At 35.9% G+C, this 12,128-nt stretch overlaps 1 protein-coding gene across 1 annotated transcript; it reads left to right on the forward strand.

The window, feature by feature from the left end:
- Nucleotides 1-4,859: 4,859 nt before the first annotated feature.
- Nucleotides 4,860-10,790, forward strand: LOC104240725 (anoctamin-like protein At1g73020). The gene is made up of 16 exons (XM_009795599.2): nt 4,860-5,213; nt 6,248-6,317; nt 6,469-6,584; nt 7,076-7,202; nt 7,277-7,377; nt 7,504-7,595; nt 7,687-7,791; nt 7,894-8,172; nt 8,915-9,047; nt 9,125-9,238; nt 9,317-9,387; nt 9,500-9,630; nt 9,776-9,858; nt 9,953-10,060; nt 10,138-10,296; nt 10,385-10,790. The coding sequence occupies exons 1-16, from the start codon at nt 5,028-5,030 to the stop codon at nt 10,508-10,510; spliced, it is 2,001 nt and encodes a 666-aa protein (XP_009793901.1). The 5' UTR covers nt 4,860-5,027; the 3' UTR covers nt 10,511-10,790.
- Nucleotides 10,791-12,128: the final 1,338 nt, after the last annotated feature.

The following is a 12,128-nucleotide window of genomic DNA, read 5'->3' on the forward strand; positions in this document are numbered from 1 at the left end:
TTGTAGCCTCCGTATCAACTATCCACACCTCTTTTGTCTTACCTGAAAAATTAGATGCTGCCATATTTAATAATGGGTTACCTGTAGAAGCTCCATGGTTTCCCAATAGTACTAATAGTTGTTGGTGTTAATCATATGTCAAACCTGGGATTGGTGAAATATGCCCTTCAGTAGTTGCAGCCAGGACCACACCTGGGAGTGGATTTGATTCCATCTAATATTTCTGATGCGCACGAGACTGCATCTGATCATTATTGGTTTGCTTGCTATTTTTCTTTCCTAGTTTGCGCTAATCTGAAGGATATCCAATCACTTTGAAGCAATAATCTTTGTTGTGATTTGTTTTCCCACAATGTATGCAAGGTGAAAATTGATGTCGAGCCCCATCTTCATTTTTCCTTTGTCGTAATTTAACGCCTTTAGTCAGCAAGGCAGCTGCTTCAATAGTGGGTGTGTGATTTGCGGCAACAGACCTCTATTTCTCCTCTTGAGCCGCGATAGCATAGGCTCTTCCTAGGTTTGGCAATGGGTCGACACTTAATATTTGAGAATGCACAGTTGAATATGTGTCATCAAGTCCCATTAGAAAATCAAAAACTTTTTCCTCCTCCCTCATGGATTGCATCTTCTTTGTTGCCCGTAACTGCAACACATGTGCAAGAAGGAGTTGGCAGAAGACCTTGCAACTCACCCCAAATGGACGTAAGTTTACCGTAATATGATGAAATAAAAGCTCTCTCTTGTTGCAAGAGAGCTATGGCACGCTTCAATCCATACACTCTTGGTGCAATTCCTTGAGTAAATCATTCTTCCAGATCTACCTAAATTTCTCTGGCAGTTCGACATGTGCGGCACTACCTTGAAATTCCTTGGAAATTACATTTGTAAGCCATGAAAGTACAATGGCGTTGCATTGTATCCACAACTGAAAATCCTGAGAGTTTTCTTTCGGTTTCTTGATGGTCCCATCAACAAATCCAACTTTATTTTTAGAGTGCAGTGCATTCAAAAAACTGTCTCCAAGTGAAATAGTTTTCTCCATTTTCACTAAGAGAGTTGGTAACGAAAATCAAACCTGGGTGATCGAATGGATGCAGGGAATAGGGAGAAGCATCTGCGACTTTGAGTTGAGGCAGACCTGCTTGTTCTCCAATGCCTTTATCAGTGCGTCCTTTTGTCCCCATGGCTGAAAAAATAAAATCTCAGGATCTCTTAACGTGCTCTAGTACCATGTAAATAGACTTTGGGCCTAACTCAATCCCAAAAACTAGCTCAAGAGGTGTGGATTGCCCAAGTCCATATAAGGAGACCACACATCTCCTTCATTGTTGATGTGGGACTCAACACCCTCTCTCACGCCCAGGACTGGACATCTAGAGTATGGATAATTATGAGGGCCCAACATCGGAAATCGGGATGGGTCATGCGCTGATACCATGTAAAATAAGATTTCCCAAGTGTGCTTCTTTCATTGATAATACCTCTCTAATATATATACAAGTCGTATCACTATAAGTAATTAAGTTAACATATATGTACAATTTATTACAAGTGATCTGACTACTTCAACTAAGGAAATATATCTCTATGATATGATTGTTATAACTAAGAAAACATATTTTTTTGATTTTGTAATATATACAAGTGATCACATAAGATCCTCCAATAAAAATTATAAATTTGTAATAAGCAGAACGATTATGAATTTTCTTGCGTATGTCACGAGTTTCAGGTAAGGAATTTGGACAAGCCTTAGGAAATTATTTCGAAACCCCTATTTGTAACAACTCCAAAATATAGATTATATTAGTAGTAACTAACGATTACAACTTAAATAAGTAGAACAACATTAACGAAAATACAAAATACAGAAGTTAAGTAAGATAGGAGAGCTCCAAAGAAGAGGATGAGAAGCTAGACTTAGAATTGGGGATTGGATGACTCAAACATTTTACTCAACAATAATCGGCTCCTATTTTTGGCCTAAGATACTGCTATTTATTAATTCCTCATACCTCACATGTTCCTAACATGGGTCCCACAAACAAGTTTTTGAGTTTCTATCCATGCCCTCCCAAATGTTAACTATGTTCATAACACTATTTATTCCTTAATATCTACTGACATCTTAGCAAAAAAAATATAATTAAGTAGATAATAATATATGGAATAACATATACTATCTTATGTACCATGTCTTAGCTTTTCCCAGGAGCCGTAAAAATTGCACAGGGCGCCCTATTTGGTCGTCCCCATTTAATTTATACCCATTTTTTTAAGTTTTAATTTGTACTCACTTTTAAATAACTTCAGCCCCCTTTCTCCTCCTCCTTCTCCTCATTCGTTTTCTTCTTCTTCTTCTTTCTTCTGCTGCTATTGGTATTGTTATGAAACTTCAGTTCATGGGGATGGTATTTTCATAAGTATGTTTATCAGATTATTTAAAAATAAATTATAAACAACTTTCTAAAGTAAGTACGTACATATATGTAAATATAAGTCCATTTCCTCTAATTCACATTCTATTATTTTTTTTTTTGGATTCAGCTTTGTACATTATCAATGCATTTTAACCTATTATGCTAAATCATTATCTAGTTTTTAAGTTATTAATCCTACTTATGATAAACTTATTATCTGTACAAAAAATCAATTACATGATAGCATAAAACATGCTAAAGTTCAGCAAATATAGAACAAAACTTCAGCTAAAACATGCTGAAGTTCAGCAAATAGAGAACAAAACTCCAGCTACTAGAATGCTTAAGTTTAGCAAATAGAGAACAAAAATTCAGCTATTATGCTTAAATTCAGCAATTACAAATAAAAACTTCAGCAAATAGAGAACAAAACTTCAGCTACTATGCTTAAGTTCAGCAATTACAAACAAAAACTTCAGCACACTTGGTTCAGCAATTTTTACTACTTCAGGCTCGTCTACTAAAATGCTGAAGTTTTGCGTAATAGTCTTTACTACTTCATGCTCGTATGCTGAAGTTACGCAAAAAAGTGGGTACAGTTGTAATTTTTCTTGCAAAGCGGATACAATGTAAAACGTGACTCAAAAAGCGGGTATAGATGCAAATTCCCCTAGGATCCGTTATTCAACTATCAGAGTCTTTGAATCCTCGCATGTTCGTGAGAATTAATTCCTAACATCTTGATGAAAGTCAAAAGTAATTACAATTAATTCCTAATGGCTTGACGACAGTCAAAAATTTAATTACGAGTTTGATTGACCATTATTCTTTGATTAGACACGACAAAAATTTGAGGAGCAAATTCGTCAAAAATAATTCTCCCACCATTTGCATTAAATTCAAAATTTGAACTCTTTATTTTCAAGTTGGTTGAGTAGCAAAAGTGATGGCATAGTCCCATTTTAGTTAGGATGAAATGAAATTAATACAATCCTTTTAGTAAAGAAATTTAAGGCGCAGCAGCACCTTTAATTTTGTCACCCTCTGAATATATCCAAGTCTCGAAGACATATATTCCTTATGTCAACCATAAAAATACTTGGTAATAGAGCATCTTTTTCTCTGCATCACTGATATCATTATTCCCAAGCAACTTGTTCTGAAGCCTGGAGATAAAAGAGAAAGTATGGGAGGTCACGAGTTGTATCCGTCGCCCAAAAACACTATCATTTTTATAGTTCGAAGTTCACCAACAAGGTTGTGGTGGAATGATACGTATTCTTTTATCTTTAATCAGAGATTTTGGGCTCGAGTCCGAGATATGGAATCGCATTTGTTAGGGTCTTAGGGATATTTTACTCTCCTATGTGAGATTTTTCGGCGCGAATCCAAATTTGGTGGGCCCAGTATGGATGAGAAACCAACAAAAAAAATTGTTACGAGAAAAGTTTTAAACGAAAAGTTTGAATATAAATTGTGTAATTTAATAAAGTTTACATGTTAACACCTGAAATGTAATATAAAGAATAATTTTTAATAGTTGATGAAATAATAAAAGAAAATATTTGAGAAAAATGCAGTAATTAAAGAAAGATAATGACTTTAGTCATAAGAATATCTGTCTAATAAAATTACTTTTGATCTCTTTTTGAATTTTTCACTTTATTAGTGATTTATTATTTATTTAAAACAGTAATAAATGAGTTCCTATTTATCTAAAATTTTAAGTATTTTGAAGTAAATGTAATTTAACTAATATTTGAAACCGTGTAAGTGTAGTAGTATGCAGATTGCCAAAATAACTAACATTACCTAAAAAGTTATACGTAGTTTGGCAAAATGATGACTAGAAGTAGTATTTTTTTTATGCAAGGGAGTAATACTATTTGTATCTCTCGGATTTATCTATTTTTTTCATTTAAGAAGAGTAAACGAATTTAATCTGCTCTGTTCAAAAAGATAATATTTGTTCTATTTTATGTGATATTATTATTATTTGATAAATTAAATACATTTTTAGCATGACTTTTAGATATTCTGAATTACTATTAACTATTGTAACATGGATGCTTTGATATAATCTTTTATTTTATATAAATTTATGAACAATATAATTAATTCAAGTAGTCGCTCACCCAAATTAAATTTATTTCAAAGTTGTTGTGCGTATATAGTTATTATTAACAATTATCTTAATTTTGAACAAGGAGAGAGTTGAGGTGAGTCATTATAAAGGAAACGTGTTAAACAAATTAGAAGAGACATAGAAAGAACACTCATCTATATAAAATAAAAGAAAATAAACATAGAGCACAGCAATGCATTGTGGTCTGTGCCTACAAATTTGACCTGTTTTTTATTGCTGAAAGGGTATCCAAAAACGGTTACACAAAAAAACAACAGGCGCCAATTCCACGTGTTCTTCCCCTCAGCTTATGTGTCACCCTTGCCTTCACAGCTCTCCTGTATTTCTCCGCCATTTTCTCTCTGCTCCGAAACGCTCGTCTTCATCATTGACGTTATTCGATTTCATGTTCCTTTAGCTTCAGCGAGGATTCACACTTTCCCTCGTTGGAGCTGTTGAACATTTTTTTAGGGCTTTAGGAAATGAACGGGAATGGTGCGGAGGAAGAAACGGCCTTTGAAATAGGCGTGGTTCTTCCGAAGAGTTCAGGAAATTACAAGCATGGAGATAATAAGAGTAGTGACTGCATTGAGGTTCTCGTTGAAGAGTTTCGAAAAGCGGGATTAATTGTCGACAGAGTTGTTGGCCTTCAGAATGAATTCATCAGGGTCCGTTTCCCTTCTAAATTCAGCTGTATTACTATTGTTGACGTTACGATTACTAAAATATTCACAGAGGGCAATTCCTTGAAATAACTTAGTACTAATATCAAACTAGATAGTTTCTGTTCTTGTTTGAATTTACTGCATGAGAAATCCCCGTTGTTTAATTTACGTTTGTTTTATTTTCCTCTAAGCAGTCGCTTTCTTACTTACTATGCTGGGTTATTTAACATTTCTATTCTGTAATATTGTGTAACAATAAACAGTCATATACTCGAATGGGTGGAGGATCTAGGCAAAAACTGAAGTAGGTTGAAGCTGCCCTGCATACTACAATTGTAGTAGGAATTTTGCAAAATATACTATTCTTGTTAGTCACATCAGAAATGACTAACAAGCTCGTAAGAACAGCATAGTATTAATTAAGCTTGGCTCACATTGATAAGGGTGTGGTAGCCTTTGGTCTTTCTTTGTGGGATACCCCAAAAGTTTAGAGCTGAAATTTGGATCCTTGAGACTGAGAAAATGCACCCATAGTTGTTGCTGCATACAAACTAAGACCTAGTACAGGACTACTTACGAGTTTGAAAGAAAGAGTTTTGAAAATTGTGATCTAAAACATGTCGTAGATCTTTCTGTGGCTATAAATCACCTCATTAATGGATTTTTCTTTGATTGAGTAGTTCTTTTTAGGACAGACTAAAAGTCAAGTGTGTCACATAAATTGGGACGGATAGAGGTAGTAGGTCTTTTTGCTTAAGAAAGATAGCAAGATGGGTAAGGCATTGAAGAGTCACACGTTGAACCAGACAAATTGCCCGTGGTTATGCATGTATCCACGCATATTCTACAATATGTGGGTCGTACCTTTTGTTATGATTCTAATTCTCTTTAACTAGAAAATACCACTATGGGCGTGATATATATAATTGCTTCATATTAACAAAATAGGTCTGGTCACTAGACAAATATCTCCTTGTTGCTGTTTTGTTCTCGATTCTGCATATAAAATTTAATAATCATAAGCTCTTTATTTCCAGTTGGGATCGCCACTAGAAACTCTTGGCAAGGCTGCAGCAGAGTTGCAGTTGAAGAAACGGACTCATATCGGTGATAATCATGAAATCTTTCTTCAGTTACCTATTAAAATTTCTCTAGTTTCTCCTTTCTATGTATGATCTGATGCAATTACAAGCTGATTCACCTGTCCAATAAATTTGCAGGATTTTGCTTAATTCTGAGCACACAATTTTTGTTTCAGGAGTGGATTTGCAATTTCACTGGGATGAGGTTGAAGCATTTGAAAGGCAGCCAGATGGCTCGTTGTTTAGTTGGTTTGAACGCTACTGTTGCTACCGCCACATAATATATGGGATTGTGAGTTAACTGGCATCCTGGCCCGCTTTAATATTTGTGCTTTCTTGTCCTAATTGATGCATAAGTTTTTTCACGCCTTCATTTGATTGTCTGTATCAAATTAGGCAAGTCTGAAGCGCGTCTTTTCGAATGCTCTTTAGGTTCCCCATCTTTGCAACTATTAGTTCTTATACTTTTATCACAAATAAATCTTCTGTGTCTTAGTTTATTCAAAAAAGAGAGTCTTCTGCGTCTTATTGCAATCTAGACTGGAATATAAAAATTCTTTTGTGGTGTAACTATTAGTTCTTATCCTTTTATCACAAATAAATCTTCTGTGTCTTAGTTTATTCAAAAAAGAGAGTCTTCTGTGTCTTAGTTTATTCAAAAAAGAGTCTTCTGTGTCATATTGCAATCTACACTGGAATATAAAAATTCTTTTGTGATGTAATATAGCTCACTATATTCCTCCCCATACTCTCAGTTCATGTTTGAGAAGTCGAAAATTGCAGGTGAACACAAGCACCTCAACAGTTGTATTAAAGTCTGATGGAATTGAAGCGCACTGGGAGCCAGGGAAGCCTCTTTTGCGAATATTGGAGTCAGTGGGCATTGTTAAAGAAGTGTTCCCTGTGCATGGTAAGTTTTCTCTGATATGTTCAAGTTAACAGTGGTCTAGAAACAACCAAAGCAGATTTAAAATATCTTTGCAGATGAAAAAAAGAGGAAGCAGCTTCTAAGAAGTTGGGCATTGAACTGGTGGGACTTCACTGTGCAGCCTATAGATGATATTTGTAACTATTATGGCACGAAGGTGAACTATTTGGAGTTATTTAGCATTCTGTATTCATGCTTAATTCCATTGCTATTTGTGTCCATGTTCTCCACAATGCACAATTCTCAACTTGCTTAACAATGACTAGCATAATGTCAACAACAGATAGCTTCCTATTTTGCGTTTCTTGGGATGTACACAAAATGGATGCTTTTTCCAGCTGCGTTTGGACTTACAGTGCAGTTAGTGGATTTTGGGTAGGTCAATCCCACTTTCTGTGCCTGTTACTGTCAAAGTTTCTTTTAGTTTTGATTCCGGTTCTGAACAGGCTCTTATATATTCTTCCAGGTCATTGCAGTTGTTTGTCCTTTCTGCTTTCTTCATAAGCATAGTTTCTTGGGCTGTGTTATTTTTGCAATTCTGGAAGCGTAAAAACTCCGCGCTTCTTGTCAGGTGACACATTCCACATGATTTTTCCATTTGTTTTTGTCAATCTTCCATTGAAGTTATTTGGATTGACATATTTTCGTTCGTATTTCACTGCCTGGAGTGCAGGTGGCAGATGAATTATCCGGCTGGTGTAGACAATGGTTCTAGATTGTTGGAAGGTGAATGGTATCAGTTTCAGTCCCCTGTGGAACTCATGAAGAAACAGGGGGCTGAAAAAACTGATAAACCAAGGGGGAAAGAAGCATTTCAAAGAGAGGAATGGCTTGGTCATTTCATGAGATTCAGAAATGATGCCATGATTATACTGAGCATTATATGTCTCCAGCTGCCTTTTGAATTGGCTTTCGCTCATGTCTATGAGGTTTTGAGGTCTGATATATCAAAGTAAGAAACTTTATAATCTTCTTAACCCATGGCATTAGAGCACTTTGTCCAGAAATACATGTTTTATCTATATGTACATGTCATTTTCTTACAAATAAAATAATAAAAATATACTACTTGCTTATGTCTGAATTTCTGAAATCCCAGTATCTGAGATGTCTTCAAGTTGATTGGTTAATTCCACGTCAAGATCCTCTCTTTGGTGTTCATCTTTAATGTAAATAAGCCTGGATGTCTTACTTTTAAGTAAACCAGTTCAGTAGAGCAGGATGAGTTACCTAATTCTTAATACTATTAAAGAGATACCAATATTGATAAAATTTCTTTTTCATTGTTACTCCTTACTTCATCTATTTGATGTCCTATTTTAGTTCATGTTCTGTTAGGGCCTAGAACTGTACCAGCTTTGGAATGAACTAAGAAGTACTTTTTCTTTGACGTTGAAATTCTTCTGACCTCCCACCACGCAGTTTTATTTCATAAAACGACTGCCAATATTTTATTTAACTTTTCTATGTTCACTCTTGGGGGTTACATATCCTGGTATTCAGATTGCAATTGCAAAATGTTGGTCTTAACACCACGGAAAGTAGTAAGTAGTTATCCTCCAAATATTCAATTTTCTTACCTATACCTTGCAAATCTTTGCTGACTTCACAGTTTAAATAAACATAGCTTTATCTGCTCTTAATTCACTTTAGCCTGCCACATACAAAATAAATATGCTCTCTGCTTCTTTCAGGTTTTGTCTGACAGCTGTATACCTCTTTACCATTCAGTACTTTAATAAAATTGGTGGAAAGATATCAGTGAAGCTTGTAAAATATGAGAACAACAAAAACATAGAACGGAGAGCTGACAGCTGGGTTTACAAGGTGGTTATGAGAAACTTAGTATCTTTCTTAATTTCCGGACTTTTTGTCCCTAATTGGGAATTTGCTGTCTTCTGCAGGTCTTTGGTCTTTACTTCATGCAGTCCTACATTGGAATTTTCTATCATGCTTTATTGCACCGCAATATTATGACACTTCGCCAAGTTCTCATTCAACGTCTAATTATATCGGAGGTAGATGGGATCGTTTCTGATTCCTTTCACATATACCATCTGAATCTTTATTAACCTATGTTGTTACTGTTTCCCCAGGTGCTGGAGAATATGTTGGAGAACTCTCTACCTTATTTAAAATACAGCTTCAAGAAATATAGAGCTGTGGGGTAAGGCACTCTCTTCGTTTCGGGTGGTTTGCACCGTATTTTGTTGGAGATTTTCTGGCTTATTATTTGTTTGCTACTTTCTGGTCCATCTGATATGTCCCTTTACGTGAAGAAACAAGAGAAAACGTGAGAAAGGAAGGCCTTCGGAAAAGACCCAATACATGTCTAGAGTAGAAAAGGAGTACCTTAAACCTGATTATTCTGCTAGTATTGGAGAGGAGCTCGAAGACGGACTTTTCGATGGTAATTCATGCCTCCTATTCTTGTTAAAGATTGTAAATGAGTTTCAATCTTATTAAACACCTTAATAACATGTCCATGTTTGAATTACTGCAACTGCAACTGTTTTTAAATACCCATAGCTAACTGAAACTCTTAATCATTGCAGATTTTCTGGAATTGGCATTGCAATTTGGAATGATCATGATGTTTGCTTGTGTATTTCCACTTGGTTTTGCCTTTGCTACTTTGGTACATAATGCACCTGGCCTCCCTTTTTTTTACATAGTTCACTTATTTGTTTTTAATGAGTAAAAAGAAGCCTTATTATATTTTGCTTTTGCAGAACAATATCACAGAGATACGAACGGATGCACTTAAATTGCTTGCCATGTTAAGAAGGCCCATTCCACGTCCTGATGCGACAATCGGAGCTTGGCTAAACATATTTCAGGTACAACCCGACTATTCAATCCGTGCCGTCCTTCCTAACTACTCGTTCTTACAATGGCTTAATGTCTTGGAATACAGTTTCTGATTGTCATGTCCATATGTACAAACTGCATCCTCCTCGTTTGCCTATATGATCGTGACGGGCAATGGAAAATATCACCTGGACTTGCTGCTATTCTCATTATGGAGCATGTGCTTTTGCTTATAAAATTTGTATTCTCTCGCATTGTTCCAGAGGTATGATTTCTAATAGCTAGACCGATCTCAGAAATTACATGTACCATTGTGAGTAAAGAGCATTGTTCATTTGTTGCATCTTGAATAGGAGCCGGCCTGGATAAGAGCTAATCGGATGAAGAATGCAACTCATGTACATGATATGTGCTCCAGGCAGCTTTTAAGGAGCATTTCTGGTGAAAAGATTAATGCTGAACTTAAAAAAGATGAATAGTGAACATGTTGAAGGACTTACGAGTGGCATGTTCCTATCCACAGCGCGGTGTCACCTTCCCTCCCCCTTCTCCCGAAAACCAAATTTGAAGGTAGGCATGGAAGCATATATGACGATTTTGAGCTGTGTGTAATTGTGCAATGTTTAAATTTCTTGTTAGTGGATTTTAGGTGCCAGTGTAAAGTGAAGTTTTCTTACTTTGATGTAAAGAAGTTTTGTATTTGATTGAGAAGCTAGACTTGGATTCCATCTCATATCATGTATTAATGTTCCCCGTCAACTCTGTTGCGGAAGCCAAATGTATATAGTGTGAATAAGTCACAACTACTATACCAAAAATTATGACAGCCACCAAATAATAAATAAGACAATAAAGGGAACACCAGAATTTACGAGGTTCGGCTAATTTTGCCTACTTCTCGGACACAACCAATATTTTATTTCACTCCAAAAATACAAGTGAAATAATACTAAAGAGAGAAATACAAATGCCTTAAACAGATGAGAAGGCAAATGAGAGGTATGTATAAATCCTAAACATTAAGCCTTCTTTTATAGGGGGAAAATCCCTCCAACCCTTCTTTTCCCACCGATGTGGGACAAAATGTTTTGCCAAATTCAACAAATCTCCACCTTGGCAAAATTCCACATCTTCAATTTTCTCTCAATAACAAATTTTGATTGTGTCTTCATCTTCAATCTTCAGTTTTCAACAATGTTGATCAAATCCAAACAATGTTGAAACTTGACCGCAGTCACCACCTTTGTCAGCATATCAGCAGGATTCTCCGTAGTATGAATTTTCTTCACTGTGACTCCACCTTCTTCTATGATTTCTCGTACGAAATGATACCGAACATCAATGTGCTTCGTCCTTGCATGATAAACTTGGTTCTTCGCTAATTGAATAGCACTTTGACTATCACAAAAAATTGTGATACCTTTTTGTTCAACACCAAGCTCCTTTAGCAATCCTTGAAGCCAAATTGCCTCTTTCACAGCCTCTGTAATAGCCATGTACTCTGCCTCTGTTGTAGACAAAGCAACTGTTGACTGCAAAGTAGACTTCCAACTAACTGGTGCCTTTGCAAAAGTAAACACATAACCAGTAGTTGATCTTCGTTTGTCCAGATCACCCGCAAAATCTGAGTCACAATATCCAACTACAGACTGATTGTCTTCCTGCTCAAAAACTAACCCGACATCTACAGTATTATGAATATACCGTAGAATCCACTTCACAGCTTGCCAATGCTCCTTCCCTGGATTGTGCATATATCTGCTAATAACTCCAACAGCTTGTGAAATGTCAGGCCTTGTGCAAACCATTGCATACATCAAGCTACCAACAACATTTGCGTATGGTACCTTTGACATATACTCTCGTTCAGCTTCATCCATTGGCGACATAATAGTACTTAGCTTAAAATGGGAAGCAAGTGGAGTACTAACTGGCTTAGTCTTGTCATCTATGCCAAAACGTTGAAGTACTCTCTTCAAATATTCCTTTTGAGATAAACAGAGTTTCTTTGAACGTCTATCTCTAATTATCTCCATGCCAAGAATTTTCTTTGCCTCACCCAAATCCTTCATCTCGAACTCCTTCTTCAGTTGAATC

Source organism: Nicotiana sylvestris, chromosome 3 (assembly GCF_000393655.2).
Source record: "Nicotiana sylvestris chromosome 3, ASM39365v2, whole genome shotgun sequence".
Classification (NCBI taxonomy): domain Eukaryota; kingdom Viridiplantae; phylum Streptophyta; class Magnoliopsida; order Solanales; family Solanaceae; genus Nicotiana; species Nicotiana sylvestris.